Source organism: Accipiter gentilis, chromosome 9 (assembly GCF_929443795.1).
Source record: "Accipiter gentilis chromosome 9, bAccGen1.1, whole genome shotgun sequence".
Lineage (NCBI taxonomy): Eukaryota > Metazoa > Chordata > Aves > Accipitriformes > Accipitridae > Astur > Astur gentilis.
Window position 1 is genome coordinate 23,254,086 of NC_064888.1, and position 17,809 is coordinate 23,271,894.

General features: G+C 39.5%; 1 protein-coding gene across 8 annotated transcripts in view; it reads right to left on the minus strand.

Moving 5' to 3' along the window:
• Positions 1-17,809, minus strand: part of LOC126042819 (FERM and PDZ domain-containing protein 2-like) — a 62,900-nt gene that overhangs the window by 29,847 nt on the left and 15,244 nt on the right. For all 8 annotated transcript variants that reach the window (XM_049810510.1, XM_049810508.1, XM_049810505.1 and 5 more), the window contains exons 10-24: positions 17,004-17,156; positions 14,578-14,763; positions 13,501-13,657; positions 10,704-10,914; positions 9,702-9,805; positions 8,586-8,684; positions 7,365-7,472; positions 7,129-7,245; positions 6,417-6,652; positions 5,711-5,815; positions 4,248-4,341; positions 3,636-3,721; positions 3,291-3,438; positions 2,015-2,229; positions 609-707 (exon numbers count right to left, since the gene is read on the minus strand). In XM_049810510.1, coding sequence (XP_049666467.1) covers positions 609-707; positions 2,015-2,229; positions 3,291-3,438; positions 3,636-3,721; positions 4,248-4,341; positions 5,711-5,815; positions 6,417-6,652; positions 7,129-7,245; positions 7,365-7,472; positions 8,586-8,684; positions 9,702-9,805; positions 10,704-10,914; positions 13,501-13,657; positions 14,578-14,763; positions 17,004-17,156 — 2,118 coding nt within the window. The remainder of the gene's footprint in view (positions 1-608; positions 708-2,014; positions 2,230-3,290; positions 3,439-3,635; positions 3,722-4,247; positions 4,342-5,710; positions 5,816-6,416; positions 6,653-7,128; positions 7,246-7,364; positions 7,473-8,585; positions 8,685-9,701; positions 9,806-10,703; positions 10,915-13,500; positions 13,658-14,577; positions 14,764-17,003; positions 17,157-17,809) is intronic.

A 17,809-nucleotide genomic window follows, 5' to 3' on the forward strand; every position in this document is an offset into this window, starting at 1 on the left:
ATGTTCATTGTAAGAGTGCTTATGTATGTGTCCATGAGCTGTGTTCAGGAAGCAGCAATAATAACGCTAGCACACCTAATAGCACTGGTTTAGTCTCTGCAGTCTCTACTGGTTTTTTTTTTTTGTTGTTTGTTTGTTTGTTTGTTTTTCCCCTGCAGATTCTGGTAACTATCAATAAGAAGATGAATAGCCAGTTTAAACCATTATTTCATTTAGTTAAGTTTATTAAGAGCTAGCCTGGATAGGAAAAGTTCTTTATTTATGAGTTATAATAGCTGCAGTTGAGAATATCTGCAGTTTGTGGCTGAGGATCTCGTAGAGAATTTTTAGAAGCATCACTAGAAGATCTGCTTGAGTATGTGCTATTTCACTCCAATGACAGTACTGCAATTCAAAAGTTTTTTGATTGGGATAAACATCTGTCAGTTTTCTATTATTTTGGTTGCTCAGGAAGAATCAGTTGAACTCTAGGGGTTGAGAAGGGAAAGAAATGGAATAGAGGGCCTTGGAGAAAAGGGAAGGTTACCTTGTTCAAGACTGGATAGAAAACATAGTAGCATTTTTCCAGGTTTACAGAAGCAAGTTTACTCACAGAAGGTTTGCCTTACCAGAGCACTCTGCTCTATTTCTGGAAGAACACCTTTCGGTGGTCTGCAAAGTAGTAGCGTGACTTCCGGAGGAGCTCCTCTTAACAAGTGCAGGACATCCTAAGCAGGAAGAAGGAATATTAGATTTCTTATGGAGCATGGTCTGTAGCGCATATAATTTTACTGACTGGGATGCAGACAATTTTTATTGTGAATGCCAAATCCCTGGTATTTGTGCCTCTCAGCAGTGTCCGGGGGCCAAAATTCACTACTGTATGATTGTCATATAAGTGGGCCATATTTTTTATGTGAATGTGTATCTAAAATAAAGTCAATTCTGTTTACAAACTTTTGTTCCACCAACAGACACATAGGTTTAAATTAATTCTTTTTCTTTTCTTGAAGAAAACAGGATTTTCAGACATATTCATTCAAAATGCATGTGGCAGTGACACATCTTCAGTCAATTATATCAACACAGCTCCACAGACTGCCATATTGACATAACCAAAGGCAGACTTTCTCAAGCCCCTCCTTGACACAACATCTATTCAGCGGCATTCAGTTTTCAGCTACAGTGGGAGATGAAATAATCTGGAGGGGGGGAGGAGAAATGCTGTAGGCCAAAACACCCTGTCTGCCCCTCTGCACAAACTCAGTAAAAAGGCTGTAAGTCAGAGAGCAAGACAGTGCTGGAAAAGGACAAACTCCAGGTCAGAAAAAAAAATCTAGTAGAATTACAGCACCCCCCAGGTGTCTAGGACTTACAGCACCTTGTCTTTTGCCCTAGCTATCTAATGATACGAATGACCTGTCAGTGGGAAAATGGCATGATTTCATCATTTCTGTTTGTTACCAATCTTATCTATTCAATGCATACTCATATACAAAACTCAGGGATTTTTCATAAAGTGAAAAGATTATGATGAAAAAAATAAATCCACATGTAGTACTATTTTACAATTTAATTTCTTCATGTGAGTATAGAATTTCTCATTCTAGGTAAAAAAGTTACACTGGATTTACCTCACCTGGTAGAGGCTTGAATCTGGGGTATTTAGCATTTGAATCATGGTATTTAGCATGACATTACAAAGCACAAATGACCACAGGGAAAAAATATTCCAATTACTCATAACAGCAACAAAGATTCCAACTAATTAACAACTGGTGTGCATCTAACAACAGACTTTGTGCATCAGTAGTAGAAATTTATAAATTAAATAGTGGAAGAAATTCTCTGTAAGAATTCTGTTAGGAAGGAAATTCTCCATAAGAATTCTAGAGAAGAATCCTACATAGAAATCAGATTTGTTGTATTCAAATTCTGACTCCCTCTGGTGATAATTAAGTTTAAATGCAATTTCATCCAGTTGTCTTTATTAATGTTACCCATCCCAAGCCCCAGTGATAGTACTGCCTGGTACCTGATACAAGAGCCCTTGAATAGGTTTCCCATTCACAGCTAAAATGATGTCTCCAACTTCAATTTCACCATTCTCTTCAGCTGGCTGCCCTGGAAACAGTCTTTTGATCCTGACAATAGCTCCTCCAAGGTGTTTGCAATCATGTCCTTCCATCTGTAGAACACTAAAGCCGAGGCCTCCAGAATTCTTTGTCAATTTGACTTCAAAGGTATTATCTGTTCAAAGCAAGGATTGGAAAAAGAGTGGGAGCCGTGACATATGTACCCATTAAGGAGCTAATGTAAATTATACCCTCAGCAGAAGTTTTCCCTGTGTGCTACAGAGGTAGATCTACTGATACGAATGGCAAAAGAAGGGTTTCGTGTTCCTTTAACTTACGTGAGCCCTTGAAATCGCACAGGCAGAATGTGGAGAACTGGATTCTATTCCACTGTGTGTTCACAGACTTTATGCCATCTGGTACAAGCCCATAAAGGAAGAAGCCTTTTGTACCAACATAAGAAGGTCCAAATGCTATCTTTTTCTGACATTCTTCTGTAAGCATTGGGTAGATCTTAATATTCTGTAGCTGCCTGATGTTAGTTTGGGTCCTGCACTAACAAGCATAAACTAGAATCAGATCTACTGCTCTTTCCGGATGTGAACAAGAGACCAACCCTTTCCCAAATGCCATACTTGCAGCTGCACCCTATTCTGCTAGGGACAACGTAGAGGAGTAACTGCCCCATGGGAAAGTATGATTCAGACTTAGTGTTTGTGAGGCAGCCTTACAGTACAAGATACAGCATTTATTTGTTGGCTGAATTCAGTGAAAGTGATCTCTGAATCTTCTGCTTTTAAGAAATGAAGTGAGGCAGTCTCCAGTCCTGGCCCTGGGGCAGCAGTTTACCCCTCATCCCTGACACAGCATCAGCAGTTGTGCTGGCAGCACTCTCTTTGGGTAACAGACTGGCAACGTCAACTCAGCTGCTTCCTGCCTGAGACTGCTACAGAGTACAGACAGGAGTGTCTGCTGCCAGCCCCAACTCATGAAGGCTGGGAGATACAGTATTTATGTCTAGGATAAATCGACTATATCTAGCAACTGTAAGTCTAAGTACATCAGGACTATTTTGTTCAGAATTGATTTTTTATAATGCCATTAATATTGCACATTATATTTTTATTACGTATGCAGTTTTCCTTCCAACCCACAGAAATTTCATAGAATTATTTTCATTCATTCCCTTCTTGCACATTGTAAGAAGTCACCCTGAGTTCCTTTTATATCGCTCACCATCTGTCAAAAAGCAGTAGTCCTTGGTACCATCTGTGAAGGGTGTTGCCACAGAAACAACTGCACATTGGTCCTCCTTCCTGTCATTAGCAGTCAGGCATGGCTCTGCCAATTGGTAGTTTCCCCTTTCTAGAACCAGCTTGGCAATCTAAAACAATGGTGAACAGGTTCCAGTTACACAGTACTCAGCGACCCCTAAGTCTTTCTACTTTTCTTTTTAGGAGAATGGGGTTGGATGTGCTGTGGGAGGGGAAAGTTTCTTTTGGCCCAGCTTTGCTACTCTACTTCATACTAAGTGCAGTTTATTCTACTGGGTATCTTATTGAGCTCTGCTGTTGTACAAACCTGGCAAGATTTCTTAAGGTGTTCCACAGCCTGTTTGTGGGTGATGCCACAGAGGCTGATGCCATCTACTTCCAGCAGACGATCACCTGAGGCAAAAGAAAACAGGCAAACAAACAAAAAAGGGTCAAGTTGCTTTGATGTTCAAGTTCAATAGGTATAAACCTTGAGGCTGCCCAGGTTGCAATAGATCTTCATGCTTACATGTGTCAAATTATACTACATCATATATGAAAGCAATACTGCTCGTTGTACAGCATTCTATAACTAGCACTTAAAACATACCAGGGTATTCTGTAAGTAAATGCAGTGATAATATCTGGTTATCTGCAGTGATAATATCTGGTTATCATAGCAACACTGAAAGTAGATGTCAGAGTCACTAGCCTGATGTGCAGCTACAGAGAGTAACTGTACAATGTTAGTGTGAGACTCCTGGGTTTTCAGTGGGATATCTGCACATAGTACAGTGACAGGCTGAGGAATGATGGACTGCATATTATATTTCACAGTTGCATGACGTCCAATCCCAAATGTGTTTCATTGTCCCTGTGGCAAGCATTCCACACTAACATTGAGTTCTGCAGCCCAGAGTTTTATTGCCAGACATGTTACCTATCTTTATTTGTCCGTCCTTATCTGCTGGTCCCCTGGGAATAATTGACTTCACATATATCCCACCGTGACGCACACTAGTGTTAATTCCACCCTGCAAAACATATGCCCATAAATTAGAGTGGAGTCTTCACATGTTCTTCCTGTGGTAAAAATCAAAGCAACTTACACATGCATTGCAAAGCAACTGCTTCTCAGGAATTACATTTTTTAAAAAAAAAAAAAAAAGGAAAAAAATGAAAGAGGATGTTACTCCAAAGTCCCTATTATATGAGTTGTAATATACTTCCCTAGGTAGTAATCTTGTTTTATTTTCTCAGGAAAATGCAATGCATTTCTATGTGGCTATATAAAAACATTTAGTAAATGTTCATAAATTTTTCCCTATGCTAACATAAAGATGGGGTTGCATCTTTCACTCAGTCTCTAGCCCAGCTTCCAAACTATGCAATAACCATTCAGCAATTATTAACCTTTTGGACAATATATAAAGCACGGACCTGAACTTGTGCAGCCACTTGAGAGCCTACAGCTCAGAGGAATTCCAGATTAGCCTAAAAATCATGTTCTGTCCATCTACATCCCCTGGCCAAATTAAAATGAAAGAGCAGCCCTCAATTTCTTCTGCAGGCAATGAAATGGTGGTTGCTTCCCACTCTGTTTCAGCAAAGACTGTAAAGACATCTCAGCCTGGAGGGTAAGTTCAACTTTGATAGCCAGGACAAGGAATTATTATTCAAATGTGGCAGATAGATAGTTTTCACTGCTTCCTTCTCTGGTCCTCTAAATATATGGAGAACTGTATTTCCTTATATTAGGAAATAAAATTGGCTAGGGCCCTTTGTCTGGCCTTCTGAGTAAGAAGCATGGCATATCTTGAGTCCACACAGCTAAACTTTCAGCCCCCCCAGCATGGGATGGCTTCTGTTACACTGCTTGTTGAGGCACAGGCCAAAGCCGTATCGAGGGCTGTCAACACCTACACAGTGCCTGTGGGCCACTGCTTGAGCCCATGCCACGGTCCTGTGCAATCTGCTTGTGCGGACACAGCCTTTGAGTTCCAGGAGCTCCAGGGGAGCAGCAAAACCAGTCATGACTTGGAGAATTATTTGTGTTGCTGCATTTTCTAGAGGCTCTGTCTATATCCCTCCCTGACCAAACTCTACTTTCAATGTAGGTCTTGTTCTCAAATTGAGTAAGGATGAAGAGGGCTTGTACTGCCAAGTGCTTTATGCTGGCACACTTCTTTCACAGATTCTGCGGGCAAGAGCTGGGGAATGAACAGAGCCAGTACTTCATGCTTTCTCTGTCAATCCATCAGACGCTTAGGTTTGAAACGTGCCATGCTAACAGTTTTTATTATCAACCTTTTATCTTTGTTCCACATAAATACACTTCCCTATGTCTTTCTTGGTCATGTAACAGTTCGACAGACACACTGAAAGATTAACAGTAACACTTGCAGTCACACTGATTCCAAAAGTCCCTTCTTCTTTAACAAGCTCCACGGTATAGATTTCCTTTGAGTTGGTTTCAGATAGAGATGGTAAATGCGAAGAATCCGCTTCCTGTCTCAAAAATATGAACAGTAATGAGATTACAGCATCTCAGTAAAAAAGGCGGAGGGGGGGAGGGGGGGGGGGGGAAGGATAAAAAAAGAAGAGAGAGTTTCCAGAAGATATAAAGGATTTGAGCCTGCTGTCACTGTAAGCCTGGAGTGGTACCATTTATATCCCTGACATTATTTCAAGTTTACACTAATGTTACTCAAAATATAATCTGTCTAAATGTGCATAGGCTGAGTATAGATAAGAACGCTCTCTAATAGTAGGAAATTAGACACAAAATGTTGCTGTTCTGTGTCTAGTTGAAAACTTAAGAGACTGCAAGAAAATAATCAAAATTTTGTACCTCCACTGGAAAAGGGAGAAGAATTTTTAATAACGTTTTGTGGAACAGTTTCCCCATTTTTCTAGATATATTCTAGACACGTCTGTCATTTTGACCTTTCCAATGTAATTTAACAAGCAACATCTTCCAAGGTTTTCTTTCTCCTTTCCTATTTTTTTAATTTCTTGGTTACTTTCCATTCTTAATATAGCTGGCATGTTTTTAAGACACATACATGCTGGGCATAATATTACTGAACAGCATCAAAATCTCAGTTACCTCCACATCCAGGCTCTCAGCTGAAGGAACTGGAATCCTAGGGCCCAATTTTGGTGCTAAATTCCAGGAAAGAGCCTTCTCAAGTTCATCTACATTTATGTCCTGTTCTTTGGGGAGAGCTGTATGACAATCCTGAATCTTTTTTCTCCCACTGTCTACACAAGAGATCTCAGATCCACTAGTGCTGTTTCCTCTTGATAGATTCTTTTCTTCATTTAATCCTTCTTCATACATGTCTGTAAAGCCATACCAAAATAAAACATTGCTGAATGCAAACAGTAAGTGAACTTGAAGGCAAATATTGTTATACCTCAGCACAGGAAGACAAAGTAACTTCCTAAATCAACTGGTTGTGAAATCAGATCTATAAAATGAGTCAGTCATTGTAAAATGGAGCTCTGCTATTATAAGTGTGGAGAAATATGTTTGCTTCATCACTGCAGAGGACTATGACTCTCTATCAGAGAAAGAAATGCCAAAATTCCCCTGGTGTTCAGCAGTACAGCACTTAATAGATTTTTTTCACACTGACTGTAGAACAGAAATCATATGATACCTACTAGAAGTTGACTACTTTCCCTGCTAACCTATGGTTATTATAACTGGCACTGAGTAGCAAGAAAGTACTACTACATTCCAGTGCCTAATAAATACCAGTGTCCTGAGTTAACTATTAGCATTTCATAGCCAGCAAAGGCATTTGCCTTTATACCTTTGGGTTGAGAGATGATGAGCTCCACTTCATCAGGAGAATTCTGTATGATTTTAACTGCAGTATTAAATGAAACGCCCTCAAGACTAATATTATTCACAGAGATGAGTCGTCCTCCTTAAAAAATAAAGGATAAAAACAAGACAAAGCACATCTAAGTAAGGAAATAAATCCAGAGTAGCTAACTTTAAAGTATGAAAGTATCTTAAGTCTAATTAAAAACTAAGGATGGTGACCTGGTTTGATATTTCCAGCTCTGTCTGCAGGTCCCCCAGGGATAATTGAAGCGATAAAGATACCGAGGTCTAATTTTCCTACATTTTCTCCTCCAATAATTACAAAACCTGCAAAAATGAGATAGTATGAGAATGCAGAGACACTGGCAGTATTAGAAAAGATGAACTTTAGGAGCACAAAAGGCTCTTACTCCAATGGCATAAGTTTTATATGTGGTCTGGAGAATAGGGAGCTCTGATTTACGTGGCATCAAGGTCTTGATTTGGGAGAAATTTAAAGTCACGTTATAATTAAAGTGTGCTGGTGACTTTGGTGGCTATTTAAATATAATTTCTCAATAAGAATACTTTCCTGGCTTGGGACTTTTAAAGAGTCCGACTACTTTCTTACAAGAGTCATAAACTATGTGGACCTTAGTATTTAACACCTGCAGGAGGAAAATGGTATAAAAGGTCATTAGATAAATTCAAACATTGTTCTACATCATGCAGTCTAGGGCCCCTGATGTGCGCCATGCAAACTTCTAATGGATATGGAAGAGATATCTAAGAAAATTAAATCTATTGTCAAGTAGTTCAATTTCACTATCCTAGTTTAGAATATTCTGCCTATTGCAGAATATATTGTTCTCACTGGTAGAATAGTTGAGTTTGGGATCAGGATATTCCACACAGACCTGCACCATTTAGAAATCTGATGTTTAATTGTATTAATGATCAGCAGTGAAACCTGATAGTCCTCTGAACTCACCCACAAGAACAGGATACAGTGCAATAGTGTATTATATAACAAAAATGTTATCGAAATAGGAATCCAGAGGTCAGGAAACATTTTGCACCCCCACAGGCAATACCTGAAAGGTTTGCAGAACTTCATCTTGGTCTGTGTAAGGTCTAAGATAAATAAAATCACTGCGCATGTATTTCAGATACAAAACTAAATCCTTGTTCCTTTCATTCTACTTTTAGTACTTGGTCCCCTTGACCTCTGTGGCCTTAGTTAATCTTCTGAAAAAACTGTGGTCTTGATTTATGTGCTCAGTCCTTTTCAGTCTCAGAAATTCGAAGTCCTTCACAAATATCAGTAGTTTTATTCCATAATAAGAATAAATGAGGTGAAGAAGGTTACAGTCTTGCGCAGCTTGAGTCAGCAAGTATCAGTGTTTGCACCAGGATCTGATAGTCCCAGTAACAAACATAACATTCATGTTCCTTACTTACCAAATCCATTCTTAGCATCACGTTTTAGGCTGACACAAATGATTTCTCTTTCTAGACCACTTAGCAAAACTTCCTTTTGGATGGCTGGTGATGCAGGTGCTGCGAAAACAAAACAGCTAGAATAAATGCAGATTAATGCAGGGAGACAATAGATTCATATAGTATGCAAAACTGGGGCTTCAAAACTTAGAAATATATTTTGTCCTTGTTTTCAACATTACCATTGCTTCTGAATCAATATAATTCAGGAAGGAAGCTCAAACAAGTGTTTAGAATTTTGCATTCTTTGGAAAAATATATGTACAGTAGCTGTGTAAGCTCTTCCTATAATGTTCTTTTCTGGGAGACTATGCATTTATCTGCAACTTTTTTAAGATCAGGGTATGTAAAGTGTCAGGTATGTAGTGCCCATTGTATGTGAGAGCGATTTGGACACAAAATCTCCTATGGGTTCCTTTGGAAACTTTAGCCTTCGTCCCTGTGGGCCCTTTTGGCTCTGTAGGTGCAGTCCCATCAGCACTGATTGTGATGGTGACTTCTGTAATATTAACACTACTTAACGTTGTGCAAGTGCCACCGTGTGTTTAAAGTACAGTTCTAATTTTAAAATGGACTAACTAAATAATCATAGCTTCATGTTCTATAGATCTGCTCACTGTGTGCATGCAATATGGCTTCTGTTAGAAAATTAGGTGTCCAGTTCTTATTCCAGTTAGTGTCATGCAAATCCAAGAATAGAGGAAGGACCTGGAGCCTATGTTGTCTCGTTCATTATTTATTGAGTTGTAGATCTCAGTTGCAAACCAAATTATGACCTCAGAACATAGGTATATTGCCCCATAGGAGAGTCCTGGGTGCACTGAACTATGTCTCCAAAGAGCATTAGGCACCATTGATAGAATAATTTTATCATGAAGTCCCTTACTACTGGTCCTGATGGAAAGCATGAGTGAAAGGGAAGAAAACAGCTTGTCTTGCTAAACTTTGGGTTAATTCCCAGGACTAGACGTACAAAAGGATATTCTTTAATCTGTAAGTAGAATATGTTTTGGTCTCCTGCTATTGAAACAATAAATATGGAAGGGTACTGTCTCTCTCTATGATTATTATACTCACCACTGATTGTGTTCTGAGTTGAGTGGATAGAGAGGTAGTCATAACTCCTTTGCTTTCCATTCAAATTGATGTGCATTTCTGACTGGGATAGCCCTGATGTGGATCTGCATGGGAGGAAATGAAGACTGCATTACAATAACGCATCACCAATGGTATTTAGCACTCTTCATTGTCATTAGTCTGTCAGAGCTAAGTTGGGAATGCACATGTTTGTAGCCTTTCAATGAGTATTTTGATTTCTGGTCTACATTTCATTGCAGGGGAGAGGTAGCTTATCCTTGCCAGCATTTGCTTCCAAATAACAGCTGCCATTAGACCACTCACAGCATGACTGATTTCCCCCTGTGTTTTTCTCTGAGCTAAGTGCAGGCATCAGGAAAACACAGCATAGCCTCAGCATGATTCATTTAGCCCTACTGTCCTTTTAGACAAAACCACATCTGAAAGTTTCTCTGGTAGTTCATGTTCCTCTTGGCTCTATTCTAACTCTTGGTATTCTAAAAGGCACTAGAATTCGTCAAAGGCCTTGAGACTGCATGCAGCTATAGTAACCACCTACACTGGTGAATGTACCAATGCAAATGAAAAGGGAAAAGTTCTTACACTGTTCTCTATGATTCGCTCCTTTAGACGTGGAGGAATCAATTAGGTAAGACCTGCTCAAAACCGGCTTCCACTGTGCATTCAGTTCACATAGTGCCATTTCCAGAGAAGATACACAGACATTAAAGATTTTACTTTTATTCTCAGTTATTTTTATCCTTCTCCATAACCCAGTAAGTGGTTCATTCCCGAGTCTGGTACAAATTTAAATGTCATTCTTTTTCAAGTTCTTATCTGTTAGACTGTTAGCTTCCTGCCTGTATTTGCACTACTGCTGGCACCGTGCAGCCCCCAGGCCAATAAAGACTGAAAAAACAAAAAGTCTGCCTCACAGTTTACCATAGAGGTTTTCAAGGATATAGTCTATGACTGAGTACTCTTACACACATTTAAACGTACCTGCCAAGATTGCTTTTGTCTCTAGTCCTGTTGTTGGTTTCCACACTGAGGTTATCACAAGATTTGCTCATCATCCCAGCAGAAAGGTTTTCCAGGTTTGCTCCATAGAGCACATTCTCTGAACGAGACAGTCTCTGAATCAGGGCAAGGTGTTCACGCTGAGCTGCATATGCAGCGTTTGATTTGTCTATTTCCACAAATTTACTTTCCTCTGAATAAGAAGGGAAAGAGGGGAGGAAGGAAAGATAAATCCACTGATATTATCCCATCTTTTTAAGCTCAGAGGTGCTTTCTGTCTAATCTTTTGAACATGCCAGCAAAAAAGGTTGACATCACAGATACATTTGTTCTGGTATCCTTGAGGATATCTAGGCCTTGGAGTGAGTGGAAAGGGTTTCCAATCCATTTCTTTCATAGAAAGCATACACTGTATTTAGATTTAATTTCTCTGAATTATACTGCAAATTCACTTTCCACAAAGACGTGTACAATTCCATGAAATGTACAATTATGTATAATTTAAACCTGAGTATCTCTGTAAAGTATATTTTGTAAGCGTTTGGTGTATGAGAAATATCTGTCTGTCAGAGACTGAATTAGCCAGGCTGGTGGTTTTCCATCCTTCACAGGCCCACCACTCCAATATACATATATCTAAGAAGACAGGAGCTCTGCTAACACATGATCTCTTAAGTTCAGAGAGAGGCCAAGGAGCTGGCTGTTTGCTTTGAGTGATTTGCACAAGTGAAGTTGAATAGGGGACCGTCTTGGTGGCAATGCTAGCTATCCAATTTTCCACTTCTGTGTAAAATCTACTACTTGCTTAATGACATCTAGGCTCTGCTATATATGAGTCTATCCTTTCAAAAATTTTGATTTCCCTGAAACAAGAGAGTGCTGGAGGAGGCATTGTTAATTTATTTAGGTTCTCAACTGGTGGGCTGGAGAGGGGATTTGAAGGAGAGAGGGACTGCAGGCAACTGGAGACACCTTGGAAAGTGAAACAAGAACTCTGCTTGGTACAGGCTAGCACAAATATGGGCTTTAATTCTGTTTGTACGTGACAGCTGATGTCCCATGTTTTTTCCTAACAAATAGTAGCCTGAATGCAACTTTCTAGAAACTACTCTGCAGCATTAAACCTAGGGTCCTCTTTCCTCAATGACTTTGATCAGGGGCTTTTAAGGTATCAGAAGACTTAAGTGTCTACAGTATTAGCACTGTCTAAGAGTTGCCATGGTGATTTCAAAGTAGGGGGTTGCTAGCAAGTTTTGAAGAGATGGTGACTTATACATCTGAACAGTGTAGCAGAAGCAAGAGTTTCCCTCATGCAGAAAGAGCCTTATAATCTCTTACAGCCTCATTGTGGTGGCAAAGGCAGAATTTTGAACTACTTTAGGTCATTGCCTTCACAAAGCCTTTTTTCTGGGACAGCAAGCACACACCGAACCTCAGAACCTGCAGTCACATGGTTTGTGTAAGTCTGGCTTGTTTCAGTGATTTGGGGTGCTTGTAATCAGGACTTGGGTTATAATTTTCTTAGCTCTCGATCTTTTTGTTCTTGTAGATATGGAATATAGTAATTTTTATTAAAATATATTAACGCAAGCAAATGTGACACAGGAAACTTTAAGATTCACTATTAGGACTCATTTGTATGCCACAAATCACAGTCCCACCAAGTTATGTTTGAAGCTACAGGAGCCCAAGCCACAAAAGTTGCCTTGAACCTAAATGTCATCCTAGCACCTTTTTCCATGTAAAAAATTTGTGCAGGTGGAATTTCACCTTTCATGAAATAATTTTAGTGGGAAAGAAGCAATATATCAATCATCCTGTTATATCCTATGATATAATTTGTTGCCAACACACTAACAGTTTTACTAGAGAAAGGAGTATCCCAGCAGATAAGGCATGACACTTGATTCTCCTGCTATGACTTACTGGGTCAAATACTCAGTGGTTGTAAGTGGTCATGATTCTGTTCAAGGTGATGGATGAGCTAGCAAAAACTCATGTTGCTCCACTGTGAAGTCAAGAGTGATGACAGTCATCAGCTTAGGCTGTTATTTCTAATGTGCCTCATTTTCCCCATAATGATCCTCATCTATCTTTACAGAGCATGCTGAGAACTGTGGGTGAGAAGTGCTATGTAACTGCCCTGGTTTGAGCAGAACCTTGTCTTAGAAACTATGGAAAATCTGAAGTCTAAGGAGGTATTAGTTGTATCTTCCACAGACATGGCAAAGTCTAAGATGACAGCAGCTAGCAGCTACATAGTTGAGTGGATATAACTGATGTGCCTTTGTTTTAGTGGTTTTGTCTTGGAACTGAACTGTAGGGTTGAACCCCTGTCTTATGTAAAGATAACCAGTTAACTAAATTCAGCTCCAGCATATCTAGGCACTACTGTAGTTACTCTTTGTGTGGAACATTTCTCAGGTTACATTTGGGATAAGTCTGATACATTTCTTCAGAATTCTCAGCAGGCTTCCTGAAGGGAAGTCTAATCATGGGTTGTTTTTTTTAAATCTGGGTTTAGCTACACAGTTGTTATCATCAGAGAACCCCTTTCCACCCCCTGCACGTGCCCACTTACATACACATGCTAAATTAGACTTACACACCTCTAACTTCCAGTGAAGTAGGAGACGTTATTTTCTAGTCTGCAAATGAGGAACTGAAGCACAGTGAAACTGATGTGGCAGGTTCTGAGTCTCAGCTTCACTGAATGCACCTTTCCTAAAACCTAACCTTGTCCTATGGCCTGAACAACAAAAGTGCATTTATACCTCACCTGATGAAGTTTGCCGAAGTTGCCTAGAATTCATCTGTGCATTGAATTTGTGCTGGGCAGAACAGAGGTCCAGTAGATATTTACATGTCTTCGCTGTATCAGTAATGAAGGTGTGTTTCTTGCCACTGAAGCTGCTTTCAATCATGAATTTTTTCCTCTAAAGGGAAAAAAACCCACAGCATGCTTCATATGTCAGCCATTACACTGAGGCACTGAAAGTTCATTTATTTAATCTTGTTGGTTTGTCTAGTTGTATTTATGCCTGGCTGCATGCCTTCTGAGTGCAGTAAATGCCTATGGTAAATGTATATCTTAAATTCAACAGTTGTTAGTGAGATGTCTGCCATTGGGATCATAACTGCCCTGTGTCAAAAGTCAAGAGCCTTTGGACATTGACTGCATTGAGAGCAGGTTGATAGAACTAGCAAAATTTGGCCCTACACATGTTAAAAGTATTAAACCAATTTAATGTGAAAACGAAAACATCTTCAAGGGGCAGAAGGGCCATTTTGGGAGAGCAAACAGACTGGGAAATGTCTGATACAGGTTGACACCTACACTGTATGATGGTAGATTGATATACCTCTGATGGCAGGATACCATTTAGAAGGGGTCATAGACTTGTCACCAGTACTGGTTTGTTAACACACATCAATATACTAAGAGATGAGGATGGGAGTAATGAGATCTGGAAAGAGGGAAACATGATCCCATGACCTAATGTGGGTAGGAAAACAAAAGAAAAGAGAGAGAAGAAAAGATGAGAGAGGAATGGACATGGAATATGCCATAAAGAGGTTTGACATAGCCTCTGTAAAAGTCAACACCAGATTATTCAGTTTTATAGTAATCTGACTCCAGCCTTGGCAAAAAAACTCCAGAACTAAACCTCACTAAGAACGGAGTATCTTGGTATCCACATCCAGATCCAGCCTTGATTTTAGACTGTTTTGAAAAGGACTTCTCTGTACAGAATGAGTCTAATTCTGGCTCTGAATGCAATAGATTTATCAAAGTACAGGCAGAAGGGGAATAAAGTAGTAGAGTGGAGAAGAGGTTCACTTGGTTCCAACTCACATGAGCTGAAATTCTCTCTGTTTCACGCCACTGGAATCTTAAACTGGCAATTCTTGTGTGATTTTTGACCTCATACACAATGATGCCTTTGGCACAAATTCCCAGGATGATGTCCCCTCCTGCTCCTTTCTTCTCTTGGGACACACGGTAGAATAACACTCCATATTCAGGAAGTTGCTGAGTCACCTTGTAGAGAAAAAGTGCATTTACCATGCATTATTCAAAAAGAGCATAGGAAGAAAAGGTAGGTAGATGGGGGAGGAAATGGTTTTGAGTCTACTGAATATTCTTTCACTCTGTCAAGAAAGCTTTGAAAACCCTTACCAAATTTTCATACCTACTGCCTCACAGAATCATCACCTTCCTTTGGTGTGTCATAGAGCCATATATGCATTAATTTCCCATGTGTAAAGTTGAAATAACACTTTCCCACATACCTCATTTGAGGAGGTAGGAGGATTATGTAGCTTTCTGCACAATAATCTAAACATTACAGTGGCACTGAGGTACTCAACAGTACTGCTACCTGGCACTTGTGTGCATTTCTGAATAGAAATCCATGCTGGATTAATGCTCCTTGACTACTGTTAAACCTTGTTTCTTTCCATTTTCTTTTCTGTGTCTTTGTTTCCTTGAGCAAACCCAGAAAACACAAGGTACAGCAAATATGATGATCTTAGTAAAACTGCTAATACTTTGGTGCCAGGGCTACTCTGACATTGTTATGGGCTTGTGTGGTTTCTTTTCTACAATAGTGATGACCAATTGGAAATATTACCTGCAGTGACACCACAGCTCCCAGCCTGCAATGAACTCACTCAGGTACATACACCCGTTCCTTCATGGCTATCATCTTTTAAGAACAGACATTATAAATTCCCATTGCCAAGAATATTAAGTTACAGGGTTTGCTAAATTGCACCTCAGAGTCTCTCACCTAAATATAGTGGTGACTTTTGAGGGAATTCCACTGTCCCAGAATTCCCTTCAGTGTCAGACTTTATAGTAACAGATCTTCAGTGTCTCTTCTTTCTTGCACAGTGCTCATTGCTGGGTGAAAAGTTAAATACGATTATACTTCAAAGGACTGAGGAGCCAGCTTCTGCCCCTGCCATCTAACTGTGCAGAGGATACTCTGAGAAACTCACCCAGAGGTTCTGGGTGTTGTTGCTTGTCTTTCTACCTCCTGCACTTGGCTGCAAAATGTTAAAATGTGACTCAAACCCTTTACAGAACTATGGAATATGAGGAAGGGTTTCTGTCCTCTTTTGTGATCTGCAGATCAATATAAGTTTATTCTAAAACTTTTTTTTTCCCTGGGAAGCTAATGTAGAATCCCCAAATGACTTTTCAAACATGAATGGAGATTTTCAGTGACCAAAATAAAACACTTTAAGAAGATCTGTTTTTCAGAAAGTATCCAGAGCACAAATGTTCAGGTCCTGAAAACTGGGGCATCTATAATCACTAGCTGAATCTGGGTTTTAATTTTTAATCCCTTTCATATTTGGAATTTGCATGTTCTTGCCATGGGGGCTATCTTTCTCACTTTGTATGATGTGTTGGCTCCTTCTACAGATTTATTCATTGAAACAGATACTAACAAAGCTGCTTTTCTTCATTGGATTTGCCATGCATGATGGGACTGTCATTAAGGCTAAGCTTCAATCTATTTCTTCAATTCCACTGACGGTGTTAGATGAGGAACTAACATAATTAAACAGCAGCTGAACTAAAATGATGCTATAAATAAAAGCATGTGGCACTGCAGCAAAATGGCTAGTGATATTTATCCATTATCTAATCCCTGGTATTTTTCATTTGATGGAAAGCAGAGAAGTTTGGGGGAGAAGGAGAAATTAGGGGAAAGAAAAAAAATAAATCTCACATCATCATGACACTCTAGAGCCCTAGAGAAAGTGTCATGTGAAAAAAATATATCAGATAACTCCTTCCTCACTTCCAGGGTTCACAGGTACTTTTAAACAAATAATGACTACATGTCTAGAAACTGGCTGAACAGATGCTTTAGTTTCAGAAATCAAGAAAGTGCTTATTCCTATGTTTTATAATAATCTCTGATACATTCAATAGGTGTATTTATAATCATCTGGAACCCAGCCATGCTGGTAGCTTGCTGAAAATTTGCATCAACCCTTAGGATGTTGAAAATACCCTGAAATGTGCGTTAACCCTTTATAAACTATCAGTAAAAGGAAACTTACCATGTATATGTCGTGTAAGTTATTTAGAGTGACAGTATCTATAGCAGAATGAAATTCTGAGGTTTTTGTTGACTATTCACATTTGTTCACCATATATAAAATCCACTGTATCAGACAAGAGGGAAATAATAGACAATGGTAAACGGAGAGAGGCTTTCTATCTCAAAATAAATAAATAATGTTTGGGCTATGGCAAGTTACCTTTAAAAATTCTAGTTCAGCTTCATCCTCAAACAGGGAACGATTCATACGATGTAATTTAGCAAGCTCTCGCTGTACATACGTGAGGGTCATTTTCTCTATTCGGCTTGCTGGAATGTAGTCTTCAACACGAAAATAGCTCTTTCCATGCATCTTTAGGAGAAAAAAATTGAAAAAACAAGAGAGGAGCCTTTTGTTCTTTCTTGACTTTTCTTATTTGGTGCATTTCCATTTTCAGGGTGACCCGTATGCTGAAGTCACCCTGTTGCCATTTCCTAAAAGAAGATGGGGAAGAGCAGGTAGTGTCCTGACAGCCAAATGTGCTTCTTGCACCTATGCTCAGCCAGGTGCTCAAAGCACACACTACTTCTCTGTGCAGAGAGGAGAAAAGAGCTGGGCCTACAGGCATTCCTGAAGTCTTACACATAGAGGTGACAGCTACAGCTGCATCAGTACAACCTACGTTGGGGGACCCAGTGCCAGGATGGATCCGACGAGATGGATCAGACTGCTCAGAGTTCAATTGATGGAGCTACTGACTTATGTAACTGAATATATGGCAGAGAACATAAATGGGTATTTTCTGTACACTTCAAAACTAGGGTAACTAGTTCAGCTATATCATCAGCAACCATCCTGTCTTTGCAGCTTGTGGATCTGAGCCTACACGCAAAATAGCTGTGAATTCTGGAGTGTGTATTTATTTTTCTCTTCCATGTTTTCTAATCTCTTTAAGCCCCTCTGCACATCCAAGCTCTGCCTATGTTGGAAATTTTCTACAGATTTTCTGGAGTTTCTGGGCTGTG